This window comes from Gavialis gangeticus, unplaced genomic scaffold (genome assembly GCF_001723915.1).
Source record: "Gavialis gangeticus isolate Ggan-Ray unplaced genomic scaffold, GavGan_comp1, whole genome shotgun sequence".
Lineage (NCBI taxonomy): Eukaryota > Metazoa > Chordata > Crocodylia > Gavialidae > Gavialis > Gavialis gangeticus.
The window spans coordinates 8016873-8032481 of record NW_017729016.1 but is presented as its reverse complement, the minus strand read 5'-3'; the positions used below and the strand labels follow the sequence as shown (position 1 = coordinate 8032481).

The 15609-nt window shown below is 44.2% G+C and overlaps 1 protein-coding gene across 1 annotated transcript in view; it reads right to left on the bottom strand.

The window, feature by feature from the left end:
* Positions 1–15368, bottom strand: part of CUNH16orf45 (chromosome unknown C16orf45 homolog) — a 31569-nt gene extending 16201 nt beyond the window's left edge. Inside the window, exons 1-4 of the mRNA XM_019512595.1 lie at positions 15316–15368; positions 15141–15215; positions 13942–14015; positions 1478–1592 (exon numbers count right to left, since the gene is read on the bottom strand). Coding sequence (XP_019368140.1) covers positions 1478–1592; positions 13942–14015; positions 15141–15215; positions 15316–15368 — 317 coding nt within the window. The remainder of the gene's footprint in view (positions 1–1477; positions 1593–13941; positions 14016–15140; positions 15216–15315) is intronic.
* Between the last annotated feature and the right edge of the window lie 241 nt (positions 15369–15609).

The following is a 15609-nucleotide window of genomic DNA, read 5'->3' as shown; positions in this document are numbered from 1 at the left end:
CCCACATCCACCCAACACATTGGCTGTGCCCCATCCCCTCCAGCCCCATAGACTTACCCGGAGGGAGCTGCAGAAGCTGCTCTCCACCACCCTGCCTGGCTGCGACGTGCATGTGTGCACGCGCAGATACACATAGCACCGCCTGCCCCCTGCATCCCACCCCCAGCCCCAAGCAGCCCTTTGCAGGCTGGATCTCTGCCCGCCTGCATGGGAAAACCCATGCTCTCCCATGCTGCACAAATGTGCAGTAGATTAGTCCAATGACCATTAAGCATCCCACATTTCTCTCCTTCAAAGAAGAAAATCCACATTTTTCTCCATTAAAAGAGAAAACCCACCTTTTTCTGCAACAAACAGAAAACCCAGATCCCCGATCATTATATATAACACAAAACTCATTTTTCTCCAGGTAAAAAGGAACTAGATTCTTTGCTAATATGCTAGGGTCCTAGGACTATATTATTCAGTTGGAGACTGAACGACAAACAAAAATAACTTTATTGGAATGTGTAATAATTTGATATATCATACATCATGTATTGAAAACACAGCACGCTAGTCAAAACAGTCTAAGATGTTGCTTCTTTGATCCCATGATCATAAGAATTAAATATACCTCTCTTTCAGATCCATGAAACAAAATCAGGCCTTCTTGTGTGTCTTGACAGTGCATCCAGTGTTTCACTGGAAGTTATTTTCAAACCTGAGTTAATATTGATCTGAGTTAATGTTTTTAGCTACCTGAGTTATTTTCACACTGGAGTTAATGTTTTTAAAAACAGTCTGCAGAACTGTGAAATAGGAGCTACTTTACCAGGATCAGCTAGCAGAATTGCAGAAGAAAGAATAGCTTGATTAGAGGGACATTAATACAATTAAAAAAAGAAAGAGGGCCATTAACATTTCTGGCATGAAGAGTTTAGAAGGAAACTGTTAGATTATAATGAGCCATAAGGTCAAGTGATTCTCTTGCTGCTGCCTGAATAGAAATGCTACTGCCACTGGCAGGCAGTTGGTTTTAAATTTAGGTGTACCAGAAATCAAAGAGAGGGGAGGGGAGTGACTATACCACTGTATCTCCCTTGCATCTGCCCCTGTGGGAAAATCTTTCCTTTCAAAGTTTACTTCCCCAATGTGGGAAGTTCCTCTGGCAGGAATCTGAAATCCTTTCTCCCTTTTGTAATGGTAGACAGCTCAGTCATTTTCTTGTAATGAAATCAGAGGGAAACTAACCTTCTGTAGTCGTGAGATTAAGCAAAATTATAGAATAAGAGGACAGAAATGTAGCCATCTAGTTTGAATGCATCTCCTATGGGACTGGAGAGAAGTTTTTAGCATTACAGAATGTTTTAAGATATGAGTCCACTTCCATTAATGTCAATGGAAATTTTGTCATTTAGTTCAGTGGGAGTAGCATCAGGCACTTTTTGAGCCTTGCCAAGTCTCTGGAACAAATTCAGGCATTTTTAATTCTTACCTTAATCTCTCCACTTCTGCATCATCTACAAGAAAATCTCTTTTTTGCACCAATTTATGGATCTTCTGAATCAACTCATCCTCTCTTTTTTTCTGTGTTGTTGTTTTTTCTTTTTCTGATCAAAAAACAGAGACAACAGTTATGGGCTTTGCAGGCTCAAGAACTTAATTAATTTCAGATTTCTAACAATGATTGATTGATTGATAGAAGTCAATGATCTTTCTCCAGATATCCAGTGGTTTAGAGCAGATTATGATCCCAGGTCACATTATTTCAGGATATAATACTCCAGATGCTTTCTTCATTCAATAAAAAGTCTTCAGTGCTTTTCCTTGACTGTCTTTTAAAAGCATCTCTCTCTTTGTAAAAATGCTCAGCAATGAATGGTAAGAAAGGGAAACTTTTGTTTTAAATCCAAATATTAAAGGATCATCAATAAGTGCTTGTTACCTAATGTGCCTCTATGAATGCATCACATTTATGCAAATATAATTCATTAATCTTGTTCTTTAATCTTTTATTGGCTCTTTTCATAAAGCACTATAGCTAATGACAGGTATATTAACTGAATGTCCCCAGAATGACAGTAAATTGAGATTACAGTAGAAAACTACTGATGTGGTTTCAATGAGAAATTGTTAGCAATTTGCTGATCAGTGATGTTCAGTGGCTAGGACACTGAGGGGGAGAAATAAATAGGCTCTTTTTCTGCCATGGAACTGCTGCATATTTTGGACAAGTCACTGTTGCAGCTGGCTGCATAACCGAAATCTGTTTTCAAAATATTTTATGACATTTCATGTCTTTTTCTCATATCAAGGTAAGAAAAAGAAGTGACGTATTTAAGACTTTTTAAAAAAAAGGGATTTCCAGAAGTGTTCGTTTTGGCAGAGTTTCAAAGGAACTGTTCCGCTTCCTCCTGGAAGTCTCGTGTCACTTTCACAGGCCAGAAGTGAAATGCAGGAAACCTTTCCAGGCTGGGGGCTGGAGGCCAGGTGCCCAGGCTCTCTACGCATACTGCAGTCTGACTGCCAGAGAGCTGAGCTGTTCCCCTCCTCGATCTCCCCTCCCACCCTGCTGCCTGTCTTGATCACTTTGTCATTTCCACTCCCCCCTGCTGACCCAAAGGGGAATGAACAAAGGCTTTCCAAGGTGGCAGCTGGGACAATTTTGATTCTGAGAAAAGGGTGTTTTCATCAGAAACTTATTCCTTTGAAAAACTCCCAACTGGCTGTGCTTATTGAAGGCATGCCTAGCCCAGTGTGGACAGTGCTAGGGAGTGCTGCTGTGAAAACATGCCCTGCCCAACTACTGTACACATGCTATGGGCTGAAAAAGTGTCACATAGCTGCCATTAGCACTGCCTTTAGGAGCACCAGTGTCCAAGTGAATGTTGGTGCGTTTTCAGTCTGCAAATCTCTCCGTGTTTAGAGTGTATGTTCCTAAACTCCCTAAGAGCTTTAATAATTAACAAGCACCATTCTGTCTCCCTGCAAGCAATGACACAATCGGCATGGACTTCTGCGGGAATGGGATCAGGCCTCAGATGAGATGGAACTGGCAATGTGGGACAAATCTAGCTGTCAAGTATGACATCCCATTATAAGTTAGCTCATAGTCGCAACTCTGATAAAAGTCAGGTGCTCTAAAGATTACTTTGTGGTACAGATAAAGAAAACTTCCCCCCCCCAAATTTCCAAAGTCAGTGTAATTAATATCATCCTGGTTAATAAGGCAAAAACGGAGCTAATTTATAATGACCAGTTGGCTTGATGATAGATTTAGCTGTCACATACTAGAATTATTATAAATACGAGGGATTGGGAATTCAGTTCAGGAGTATTAAACAAACTGTAGTTAAGACAAATCTGGTATAACTGAGAAAGTGAAGTGGAGATGAAAAAGCTAGAAGCAAATCCCAGCCCACACATCTCCTTAAAGAGCTCAAAATGTTGATCAGCAGAAAACAAGCTTCACATTAAATCAAGAATTTTGTTTTCCAGCACTGGAACTGAGCTCTGAGAAACATCAAACTGAGGCAAGTATTTTGAAAGTCCCTGGAAGCCGTAACAAGTAACCTACAGTGTGATGCATTCAATACATCTTACGCTTATTGACTGGATTTATAAGAGTCCCAATTACATCTAAATTATGCAGACATTTGAAAAGAGTTGTTAGTAGCAGCTTAACGTATTGGTAGGGAGGTCCAGCTGCACTTCCCACTGGAAATTTCTGCAATAAATCCACTTCTTAAAAAAAATGACATGAAAGTGCTGAGTACCCTGGCTTTTGCAGATAATGAAATTCTGTAAATCTGACTGTGGAAAATCATTATTCCTTGGAGAACTTTAAGTTATGGTTTGCCAGGGATAGAAGAAGTACAGTTGTAATGTGCAAGAAAGATGTTTTGTTTTTAACTAAGATATATTTTCAGTGTTTATGAAAAATAATATCTTCTGTTAAAAAATGAAGGGGTACGTTATTACTGACGACAGTGGGTTCTTCAAGAATTCCTCCTACCGAATACAAGAAGAAGCCATATGCACAGGCATGCTCCTTAACTCACATGCCATAGATGTACAGTGGATAGAAAAGAAGGTGTTTAAAACTGACCATACACCAGCATTTCCCAACTTTTTTCACCCCCCGGCACACTTACAGGGCCTCCCCCACCCCACGGCACACTGGCTGAGCAGGGTGGGCAAGGGAGGAGTGGCGAGTGGACAAATGCTGTGGAGCTGGGGGGGATCGGTTGGCGAGCGACTGAACACCATGCACTGAGAGGTCTTGTCTAGGGTGGGAAAGAAAAAGCTTCCCCCCTTGGCAAGAAGCTGCCACTCTAGGTATAAGCAGAAGTTACAATTGTATTGGTAGCCAGTGATCCTGGTCTAAGTTGGTACAATGTAAAGGCATATACAGATTGCAAGAATTGTATCACTTTCACATGCTATCACATAAGCTGTTTTGAGGTCTCTGTTATTTCTGCAGGCTTCTCTAGCAGTGCAAGTTTAGCAAAACCATTGCAATTTCAAGGCCGTTTCATTCCATTTTAAAGTTACAGCAATTCAGCTCACTTGTATTGCTACAGGGACTTCTAGAAGTAACCATTACATCAGGCTGACGCTTGTTCTCAAACAAAAAATCTGGCTTTCATTTTGAAGTGGTTAAAAGTTGAAAGTCTGTCCATAGCTTACATCTGTTGAAAACAGTGGGAACAAGCACAAGATGTGTGAAAGCATGATGGTAGGTGACAAGAATAAATTATCTTTTTTGGTCCACATTTTTTAGACTGAGAAAATATCAGCCTTAGTGTTTAGTTCTGTGCAAATAACTACAGTCCTATACATATGTACTAATTTTGTTACCTGTTACTAACATAAAACTATTTGGTACGGGTTTGCCAACAGATGGCACTGCTACAGCTAAATCCTGAATAGTCAAATACACATATCTGACTCTTAGAAACTATGGGGAAGTACATTGTGCAAAATGTGACAAGATCTATTGAGGAAGTCTGTATATGAGACTTTGCTTGATTAAGATTTTATGATTTAAGAACTAGTGCATACATTGTTTGAGAAGACAAGTAGAAAAGTGGAGGTTGGCAACACTAACTGGTTGCTTACTATATAATTCAGGAGAGGTTTGGATACAGGAATGTTGGTAAGAGTGGGTTACGTATCTGTGCACTGTTCACAATCCTTTGCAGAGGTTACCTGTAAAATAAAATCTTTGTATTGTTGCTGATGAAACTTGCTTGCATAATTCCTCACTGGGTACTATTCAGTGCAGACAAATGTTATCAAAAAAGAAGCAACTGACTGAAGCAAAAGTAGCTGAGATAATGTCAAGAAAAAAAAGATGAATGTGCTTTTTGTTAGATGTGAAAAAATGTGGAAAAGTTCTTATTCTACTGAGAAATGCTGCTGTGTGTGTCTGCTGTGCTTAGAGAGAAAAAATGCAGATATGATCAGCTTCCTGTTCCTTGAGTGACCTCCTTTCTCCTTTCTGGCAAGGCTTTTCCTTTTCTTTTAGCTCAATTACCTAGTTGCAGAGCTTTTTCATGAAGATGGGTAGAAAAATACAAGGATGGCTGACTGGGAAACAAGCCCAACTCTCTTTGCTAGGCAAAGGCAAATTACTTTTCAAAGGTGCTAGAGGCCCCACACAGACTTCTAATTGTGCTGACTGGCTTTTAAGGTGCCTTTTTCTACATATAGACAGAAGTTTTGAATCAGCGTTGTCCTGAAAATCTGTCCAAGGAACCTGAATTACTGATGTGAATGTCCCAAAGGTCTCAGCCTTCAGGTGCACCACAGCAATAGTTAGTTACACTTGCACGTGGCAAGTTTGGCTTTCTGTCACCTTTCCTTCCCTCTTCTGATCCTGGGAGTAATCAAGGGGCTAGCTGAGTATGATAGGACAGCATCAGTACTGCTCTTTATAGGGTTGACTTGTATCACTTCTCACACACCCACCAACAGACCCAGGGCCATTCATACCCCTTCATGGCCAGGAAGCTCCATACACCAAAAAACTATGAAGAGCCAATCAGAGAGGAGTAATAGGGCAGATCTTTGTGGTGCAAGGAACACCCATTCAGGATCCCAGCTGAGCTGTATAAATCAAGATGAGGCGCTGAAATCCAACTGCCGTAAGAGCCATAGCAAAAGCATTCACAACACAGCCCCTGTCTGTTTCCAATGAATCTGCAAATTCTGCTAAAAGCTTGTCATCAACCATCTCAACACATATATAATGCAATGCTCTAATTCGCAACAGGCTGATCTGCTGTGTCACAACCATGAGCACTGACAGTCATCTCTGTAAATATAGAGGGACTCTATAACACTAACTTTCTATGATTCTATGACTCACAGGAGTCAAACGGGGCGTTCTTTCCAGGATTTGCACTAACTACAATGTGATGATGTGCTTTGACTCCAGAAGACACATAGAAGGCCAAACAGCAATAGGCCATCAATCCCTGGGATGAGATTAGCTATTGAAAGGCAGCCCAAGAAATACAGCAGCACTATCTTGGTAAAACTGAAGCTTGTTATCAACACAACATCAATGAAGTTATCACCTAGACCTTGCTTTTGTTGACAGCAATAGAAAAATCATGTACAAAAAAGACAGGTTGGAACCCATTCCCCCCACACAGCACAGATCTGTTGCTATCAGAGTCGCAGCAGCCATGCAAACGTAGTACCAATATGCAGACACTTCGATTTTAAGAAAGCAGACTGGAGAGGCTTTTCTGAAGACCTTGACAAAAAAGTGACACGCATTGAACCAGTCTCAGATGACTACAACCTCTTTGTGAATGTATTGTGCAAAACCTCCAAGAAGTATATACCTCGAGGATGCAGAACTGAACGTACACCAGGGTTTACTCCCATACCAGCAGCCAAACACAAAAAATACCAGCAAACATTTCAAAGAGATCCTTTCTCAGAAGATGCTATTGTGGCAGGGACAGCCCTAATCCACAAGCTCCAAGAAGAAAAGTGACAGAAATTAAAATAATTGATCAAAGAACAGATATGACCCACACTAGCAGGAAAGCATGGTTAAGCATTCGCAAGCTGAGTAACAACCCAAACAAAGTACAGCAACACCACAACATCACAGCCAACCATGTGGCTCACCAACTTCTGCTCAATGGTAAAGCTTTGAATGAACAGCCTAAAATACAAATTAGATGGCAAACTGATCTGGAGGAAAATCATTTTAGTGTGCCATACACAATGGATGAACTTGATACTGGAATAAGTTGCTTAAAGAATGGCAAAACAGCAGGACTCAATGACATATGCATGGAGCAGATCAAACACTTCGGTCCTGCAACCAAGTTATGGGTATTACGCCTTTTTAACAATTGCTCATCAGTCCTTATAATACCTAATTATACCTAGAATACCTAAGTTATGATGACCGCTCGATGGAATAACTCTGTTAAAGCCAGAGAAGAATGCCTCTTGCCCAGAGAACTTTAGGCCAGTGTCACTTCTGTGTCATCTTTGCAAGTTTTACGAACACCTTATTGTCAATCGCCTTTCACCTCATATCAAACAACATCTAATACCAAAACAATCTGGGTTTAGACCAGCAAATCCTACACTAGCCAAATACTAAACATAACCCAGCATATAGAAAGGGATGATAACAGGTGCTGGGTTTGTAGACCTATCAGCGGCATATGACACACAAGACACACAATGACCACCGAGTACAGCTCATCTTTTGGAGAATAAACATTTTTACGTATAACTGTGCAACTGTGCAAGAGCCACTGGAGAGGACAATGAAATGGCCTCTCACAGGCTAGCACCGATCCTTTTTAACGTATATGCCAATGATCAACCCATGCAGAGTAATATGAGGAGCTTCATCTATGCTGACGATCTATGCATCACATCTCAAGAGAAAGAAGGCCTTTGTCATGGTCAGGAGCAGACTGATGTACACTGAGCAACCTTTCAGATTACTACAATAAGAATCAGCTTCATGTCAACCCAACCAAGACACAGGTCATAGCTTTTAACCTACACACCATACAGAAGCCAAGTGGAAATTAAACATAATCTGGGGTGGAATTCCACTGACTAATCACCCAAACCCTGTGTACTTGGGGGCTACATAGGACCAAACACTTACCTTCAATGCACATGTAGAGAAGACAAAAGGGAAAGTCAGCACTCACAATAACATACTTCAAAAATTGCTCAATTCAAAGTGGGGAGCTAACCCAGCTACATTATGAACCACTGTTATTGCCTTGTGTTACTTCACTGCAGAGTATATATGTCTAGTATGGGAATGATCCGTTCATGCCAAGAAAATAGACCCAATGCTAAACAACAGCTGTTGTGAAATAACGGGATGTCTAAAGCCAACACCAGAAGATAGTCTGTCCTTACTGGATGGCATCGTACCACCTCAGATCAGAAGAAAGGTAGTGAGCCAAAAAGAAAGGTCATGGAAGATGGACATCTCCAGGCATCCACTCTATGGTCATACAGAAGGAACTAAATGGCTTAAAACACGAAACAATTTTGTGACCAGTGTTGTGCTGTTGGACACAACAGCTGACAGGTGTGACTGAGGTTATGGAAGGAAAGATTACACGCAATCAGGTGCTCTGAAATGGGCCTGGAAACCCAGAAGGCAGATCTAGCTTGCCCAACATGGTGATGCCTGAATTGCCTCTGCATACAAATTGGAAGATCAAAAATACACATGATCAAATAGAGCTACTTTAATGACCTGGATATATGTGAGTGCTATGAAGTGCAGACTATGGAGCACATGTTCATTTGCCGACTCCTTAGTGAGACCTATATGAAGGAGGATGTTGCTGCAGCAATGGAAAGAGCCATCACTTGTGCATGATTCTGAAAAAGCGTCTAGTTTATGACAAGGATATGAGAAGGAGAAGAAGAACTGAATTTCAGATTACTCCACTTTCAACCAGAACACAAGAGGGAAAACTTCTTTTATGACCCAATTCTGTCTTGCCAAATTATTTCCAGTTGCACAAAGTGAGTGCAAGCTTGTTTTAACACGATGCTGATCTCAGTAATAAATTTGTACCGTTTGCATATTATTAGACTTATAAAAAGGTAATTTTTTGGATTTTTCAGCTTCCTCAGCATTTTTAACCATCTGCAGAATTCAGCACTGCTCTTGTGACCCACTCCTACTGAATATCAGCGCCCCTTATGACTGGGCCACTCTTGGAAGTTGCTATGTGTACTACAGCATTGGCTAAGAATGCTGGGTCTTTTAGCTCAGGCAGAAGAGACTAATATTTAGACCCAGTGATTTTGGGTTCAGTCCAGCTGTTGACTGTAATATACTGTTCTACAGAACTCTCTCATGAAACCTAGCTCTAAGATTTGTGTCAGGCATTTCCAGTTTCACAAGATTGTTGAATGCACTCATGTGCTGGCCAAAAGCCTGCCAAAGGAACGTGATTCTGCTATGCTTGGTAAATGGCAAAGATTAACAGGCTACATAGCTGGCATAAAGAGAAGACTGCATTCAGTAGAAATGGGCATGAGCTTACTAAACCAAAGTACAAATTGCTCTTATTAAAACATCTTGTGTCATGACAGAAATGGTATGCTTCACTGAGTTTGACTGTCCAGTGAACACAATCCGAATTAGCATACAAATGCTAACTGTGGTTTTTATTTAAGCTGAAAAAAGGCAAACATGGGGCTGAGCTTTGCCCGAAGTTGCTAATTGCTACATAAAGAGCCTCTGTATGTAGTCTGTATTGCTCTTTTTGAAAGGCTATGGGCAGGTTTTGTATCTAATTATATTTTCTCAGCCAAAGTTCTGCACCCAGGGGAAATTTATGTTCAACTATTTTATTACTGTATTAAAAGAATGGCAGGCATACCATGGGAAGTCCCTCTAAAACAGTTCCCTCCCCTGGACTGCAATGGAGCTAAACACATAAGTGAGTGTTTGCCAGATTAAGAAGCAATGGGTGTGTGTAGACAAAACAGGGGCCCTAAATTGAAGTGGTGGGTTTTTTAAAACACCGCTTCAATTTAGGGCCAAGTAAACCCCCGTGTCAAGCACACACCTGTGCACTTACCTGCCTCTCCAGCAGCAGGGAGGGGAGGGTGAGCTGCCAGCGGGAGGAGCAGTCCCTGGGTGGAAGGGAGGGGACTGGTGCTTCCCTTTGTGGCAGCAGCGCCCCCAACCCCAGGTGGCACCACCTGCAGGCAACCAGCTCGGGCAGTTCTGGGGGCACCGAAGCCATGTTGGGAAGCACCAGGCCCCTGCACAGCTCAGGCAGGCAGGCTCTGAGGTGAAAAAAACAAAAAGATCAGGCTCGCTGCCTTTTTTTTTTTCTTGGGCAAAGCCTGCCTTCCCAGGCTACTGCCAGGCCGCCGGCATGGGCTTCCTGCAGAGCCCCTGAGCTGCACGGAGCCTGGTGCTTCACTCCACGGCTCTAGGGCAGCAAACTAAAACTCCTTGGAGGAGTTTGCTGTGCCCCAAGTCATTTAAGGTGCATTACGCTGCCGATTTTGCTACAGTAGCTGGGATTACTGTGCAAACACCAACGCCCTTAAAGCTGTGCAAAAGCATTTAACCTGCTTTAAAGTGTCATGCACACATGCCCCTCATTTCATCTACGCACAGCATATGGCACCATTATTAGCTTTGACTGAACATCTTTTCCTATCACTGCAACCCTACTAGAGAGGCAGATCACCTTGCAAGGATTTTCTTGTGGAGTTTTTCCTCTGTTCTTTCAGCAGCAGACATATCACTTGCAGAACCTGAAACACAGATCAGTGACTAGGTATATAAGCAAAGACCTGTCTGGTTCCTTGGTTCATTGTGTGTGTGCGCATGGTATTACCCATATACCTAGGTCAGTAACTGCATTATCCTTTAAATATGTTTATTAGAGAGGGACAAAGGTTGTTGGGTTTTTGGCAATTCACTTGGTGAGTAACACTATTTATTCACAGGGTCATGGAATGTATTGCTGGGAAATGGAGAGCAATGGATGGCATGAAAGGGAATGGGGCCAAATTGCCCTGAGTTGCAAAACCACTGGAGACTGAGGGTACAGACAGAAGTGACATATTTTAAGCTATCAGGCCCCTGAAAGTGCTCTACAGCCATGTAATCACACACGTGCATGACTGCAGAGCACTTTTAAAATGGCCAATCAGGTGAAAAATTAACTCTGGTCAAATCTGGTAACATTAATGCACTCGAAAGCAGAGCACCTTAGGAAACTTGTGTTCCCTCCAGGGTTAACTTCTCATGTGGGAAGTGGGGCTAGGCTGGGCTGATGCTACCAGCCTAGCCCCTCCCCCAGGCTGTCAGGTGGGAAGGAGGGGAAAGGGGAGGGAGCTGCTGGCTGCTGAATAGCCAGAGCTGAGGGGAAGTGGGCAGGGAATGGAGCCCCTCACTTTGCCTCCCCCAGCTACCCTGGCTGGGGTATTGGGGGTAGCTGTAGGGGTATGAGGTAAGGGTTTCCACACCGCCGCACCAGCTGTGGCCATTCAGCAACTGGTAGCTCCCTCCCCTTCCCCCTTCCCCCTTCCTCCCCCGACTGACAGCCCCGGAGCTGGGGGAGAGAGGGGCGGCAGGGGAACGGGGTGCTTCAGCAGCTTCCTCAGCGTTCTGCTGGAGTGCCCCCACCTGCTGGCCAGGGCCAGTGAAGGCTGGCACTAGCCCCTTTCCCAGCCCAATAGGCAAACCTCTGTTGGGTTGGAGGGGCGGGAGATAGTAGAGTAGAGTTAGATCTCTAACTCTTGTCTCTAACTCATGTAAAGTGCCATGAGTTAGAGCAGGACCCTAATGTCTGCCTGTCTCCTGAATGTGTACAGGGCCATGCATGGGAAGAAATCTTTGCAGGACTGAGTCTTCATTTGTTTCCTTGAATAAGATGGTGTTAGAGATTTTTGCAAAGCAGCAAGAAAATTAGATCACCTGAAATATCAAGTGGCTCAGTCCTGAAGGCATTACTAAAGCACCACTTTCAGCAGGAGTCTGAATAATGGCTGCAACACTTTGCACAAAGTGCCCAAAGCACTTAAGTCACTGAGGATTTAGGTTAAGACCCTTAAAAATTCAGGTACAACACAGTCTAGACATTTTCCTCAGCCCTTTCTGGAAAACAGCAGACCTTCAGCTATTCTATGATATAGATTTGTTTATAGGAAGCTACAATTAATTGGTAACTCTAGGAAACAAACACACACAAATATCCAGGGCTCTATTTCCCATTGCACCAGCACTAGGTTTTTTATAGCTGTCAACATTTTTCCTTCTTCATGCACACTCTCACTGACGAATATACTGTGTCAACAATGGTTCTCATGAGATTTACAAAAGATTGGAAGAGCTTGAGAAAAATGCAGCATGTTGGAATTATACTGGCAGTGCCAGCTGTCAGTAGTGGTAGTAAAATGGAGCAAAGAAATTCAGAAAAACAGAGAGGAGAAGAACAAAAGTAAGGACACAAGAGATGAGAGAGATGTGTAGGAAATAGAGAGAGAGAAGAATGAGACAAAGACCATGGACAAAGACCATGGACCTGTATTCATTCCTACTGGTAAGAATTTCAGAAAAGTACTTCAGCCCTCGGACTAGTACCCCATGGTCCTAATCCACATGGGAATGAATGATGCGGCTGGGAACAGTCCAGACTGGATCATGAAGGACTACAAGGCCCTGGGGGCCAAGCTTAAGGAGACGGGGGCACAGATGGTATTCTCCTCTATTCTCCCGGTAAGTAAACGTGGACGGTGCCATGAGGCCTGCATCAGAGTGGTCAACCAGCGGCTTTGGAGTTGGTGCTACCAGGCAGGCCTCAGGTTCCTTGACAATGACCCACATTTTGTGCAGGGGGCATGCTCGGGTGGGATGGGCTTCACCTCTCCCCTAAAGGCAAGCGTTTCTTTTCTTCTAGGTTGGCTGATCTTGTACGGCATGCTTTAAACTAGCTTTACCAGTGGTGTGGCACACATGGCATTTAAAGCCTGGCAGGGGCCCGAAACCAAGGTGAGGATAGATTCCTGAGCTCTGATTCCCTATCTTATGGCTTTGAAGTTGCCACCCACACCACTCAGCTGGGCAGTGGGGGTGTCATTTAAATCCTGTAGGGTTGGAAACTGGGGTAGGGGGCATTGTCCTGGGTCTGGAGCCTTCCTGGAGCTCCAGAAAGGCTCCAGCCCCAGATATACCTGCCTCTCACTGCTCACTCCTCCTGGCTGAAGCAGAGGAGTGCTCTTTTCCCATGGCAGGAACCCTCCCAGAGCTATTGGAGAGTTCCCTCCACTGGAGGATGTCTGTCCTGATAATCAGTTGATTGGCAGAGCAGGGTGAGGCGGCAAGGCGGGGTGCAATCTCCTAGGTCTGCAACTCTTCCAGGGCTCTGGGACAGGATGGTTTCTGCTGCAGAAGAATGGCTCCCCACATCCCGCTAATCAGCTAATTGGCAGGACAGGGCTCGAGTCCCCCCACAGGGCTCCCTGTCAGCTCACCTCTGGGCAGGCTATCTGAGAGCCAGTGCTCTCTGCCTTTCTCTCTCCCTTGGAGGAAGGGAAAGACAAAGAGCAAACAACTGTGGGATATTGGGTGTCTTCCACAATTGAGAGAAGCTTACAGACATTCAAGTTTGATCCGGAGAAGGGAGATCTTCCTCATAGGTATCTGATTTAACTTCTTTTGGAAGAGCCAGTTTTCTTCCACAAGAAATCCCTTAAATGGCCATGCACTCTCCTCTTTGTGCCAGAAGAAAGTCTTTTCTTTCAGCACAAGTGTAACTCCTGTTTCTGGCCAAAGGAGGAGTTTTAAGATGGGATCTGGTGTCAGTTTTTGAGCAGGTGGAGGGTCCAGGTTTCTCCCTTTCCAAGCAGCCAGGCATTATTGGGGTTTCAAAATGTAATAGTCCTTTGTAAGATAGACGCAGTAGTTACCTGGGATGGCTACTAAGTTTTGCAGCTCTTTTTTAAGGTTCATGATGTCCTTGCACAGCTGGATGTCATCCATCCTGCAGAAACAGAAAAGGCATAATGTCAGGAACATGCACATTCACTAGACATGTTGTGGCATTAGCCAAACCAAGGTGAAGCATGCAGTACCACATTTTGCTTGGGATTTGCCCTTTTGCTGAGAGCCTGGATTTTTTAACCGATACGCCCAGCTGCTATCAGTCACTGACACCTTTCAGCATCCAATGTGCAGAACAAATGAACCTCCATGATAAGGCCCTGCCAAGTGACTGCTCATGTCAATGCTTATTTGCCCTGTATTGGTCTAGCCTACATATTTTTATTGTCACACTAGTGGCCTTTTTTCTTTTCTATGGTCACCTCTGAAAATGGGCACCTGAACATTTAATAAACCCCAAGAGGTATCAGGATATATGCTACAATAATAAGCTGTGAGCTACAGTGGTTACATTTTTCAACTACTGTCTCCAGTAGGGAATAATGAAGAAAGAATGGTGCAATGGTTATGGGTAAAGGTGTAGGACATTGGTTCAATGTTCTCTCCAAGGAGCAGTGGTCCATGAGCACGCCACCTCGGTCCATGAGCGTGCCACCTCAGTCCATGAGTGTGCCGCCTTGGTCTGGCATGGGACACTTACCAAAGGGGGCTGGGGGCCAGAGGCCGGGGGCTGGGGTCGGGGGCTGGAGGCTGGAGCTGGGGGAGGAACCGCTGCCTGCCCCAGTGAGGCTCCGCCAGCTCCGGGACACCTCTCCACTCCCCGGTTCTGACGCCACACGCCTCCTTGCTCCCTGAGGCGATGTGGGGGAGCAGAGCAGTGTCCCGGAGCCGGCAGAGCCTCACTGGGGCACGCAGCGGCTCCTCCCCGAGGTGAGGCAAGGCAGGGATGGGGGCTGGTGCAGGGGGCTGGCGCGGGCTCCACTGGCTCCGGGCAAGAGCTCCACTCCTCAACCCTGATGCGGGGGAGAGGAGCATTTCCCCGGAGCTGGCAGAGCCCGTGCCAGGCTTCGACTCCAGCTTCTCCTGGTGCGCGGCCTTGAAAAGGCTGTGCATGGCCACGCTTATACTTGTGTGTGGTCCAGCTCCTCAAAGGTCCATCAATGGGAGTTAGGTGCCCATTGAGGCTCCGTCCCTTTGTAAAATGGCAACAACAGCACTGTTCTACCTTTTCAGGAGGTGGAAGGATGCTGTAAAGATTCTGAGGTGCGCAGACACATGGTAATAAAGGATCCAAGGCTTCCTAAAATAAGAGAATAATATAACGCAAATAGGACCCAATCATGTAATGTGCTGTGCACATTCAACTTTCACTGAAGTTAACAGCACTTCACAGGATGCACCTCACAATCTTCAGCAAAACCATCTGGACATTGCAAATATTGATGTATTCCATTGGGATTTAGTCATCTTCAGCATTATCTTCCTGGCAAATGTTTCCTTTTAGTTTAAGATTTTGATTCAGCCCTACTGTCAGCACTGTGCTGATGTACTGGGGGCTCTTTTGGGGACAGCTGTTTTGAATCTCTTACGGAGACTGCTCTGTCCACACTCACATACTAACCTGTTTCACATGCACCAGAGTCCAGTAGATTATTGTCAATCCAAGACAATGTCAGCTGCATTTCTGATGAATA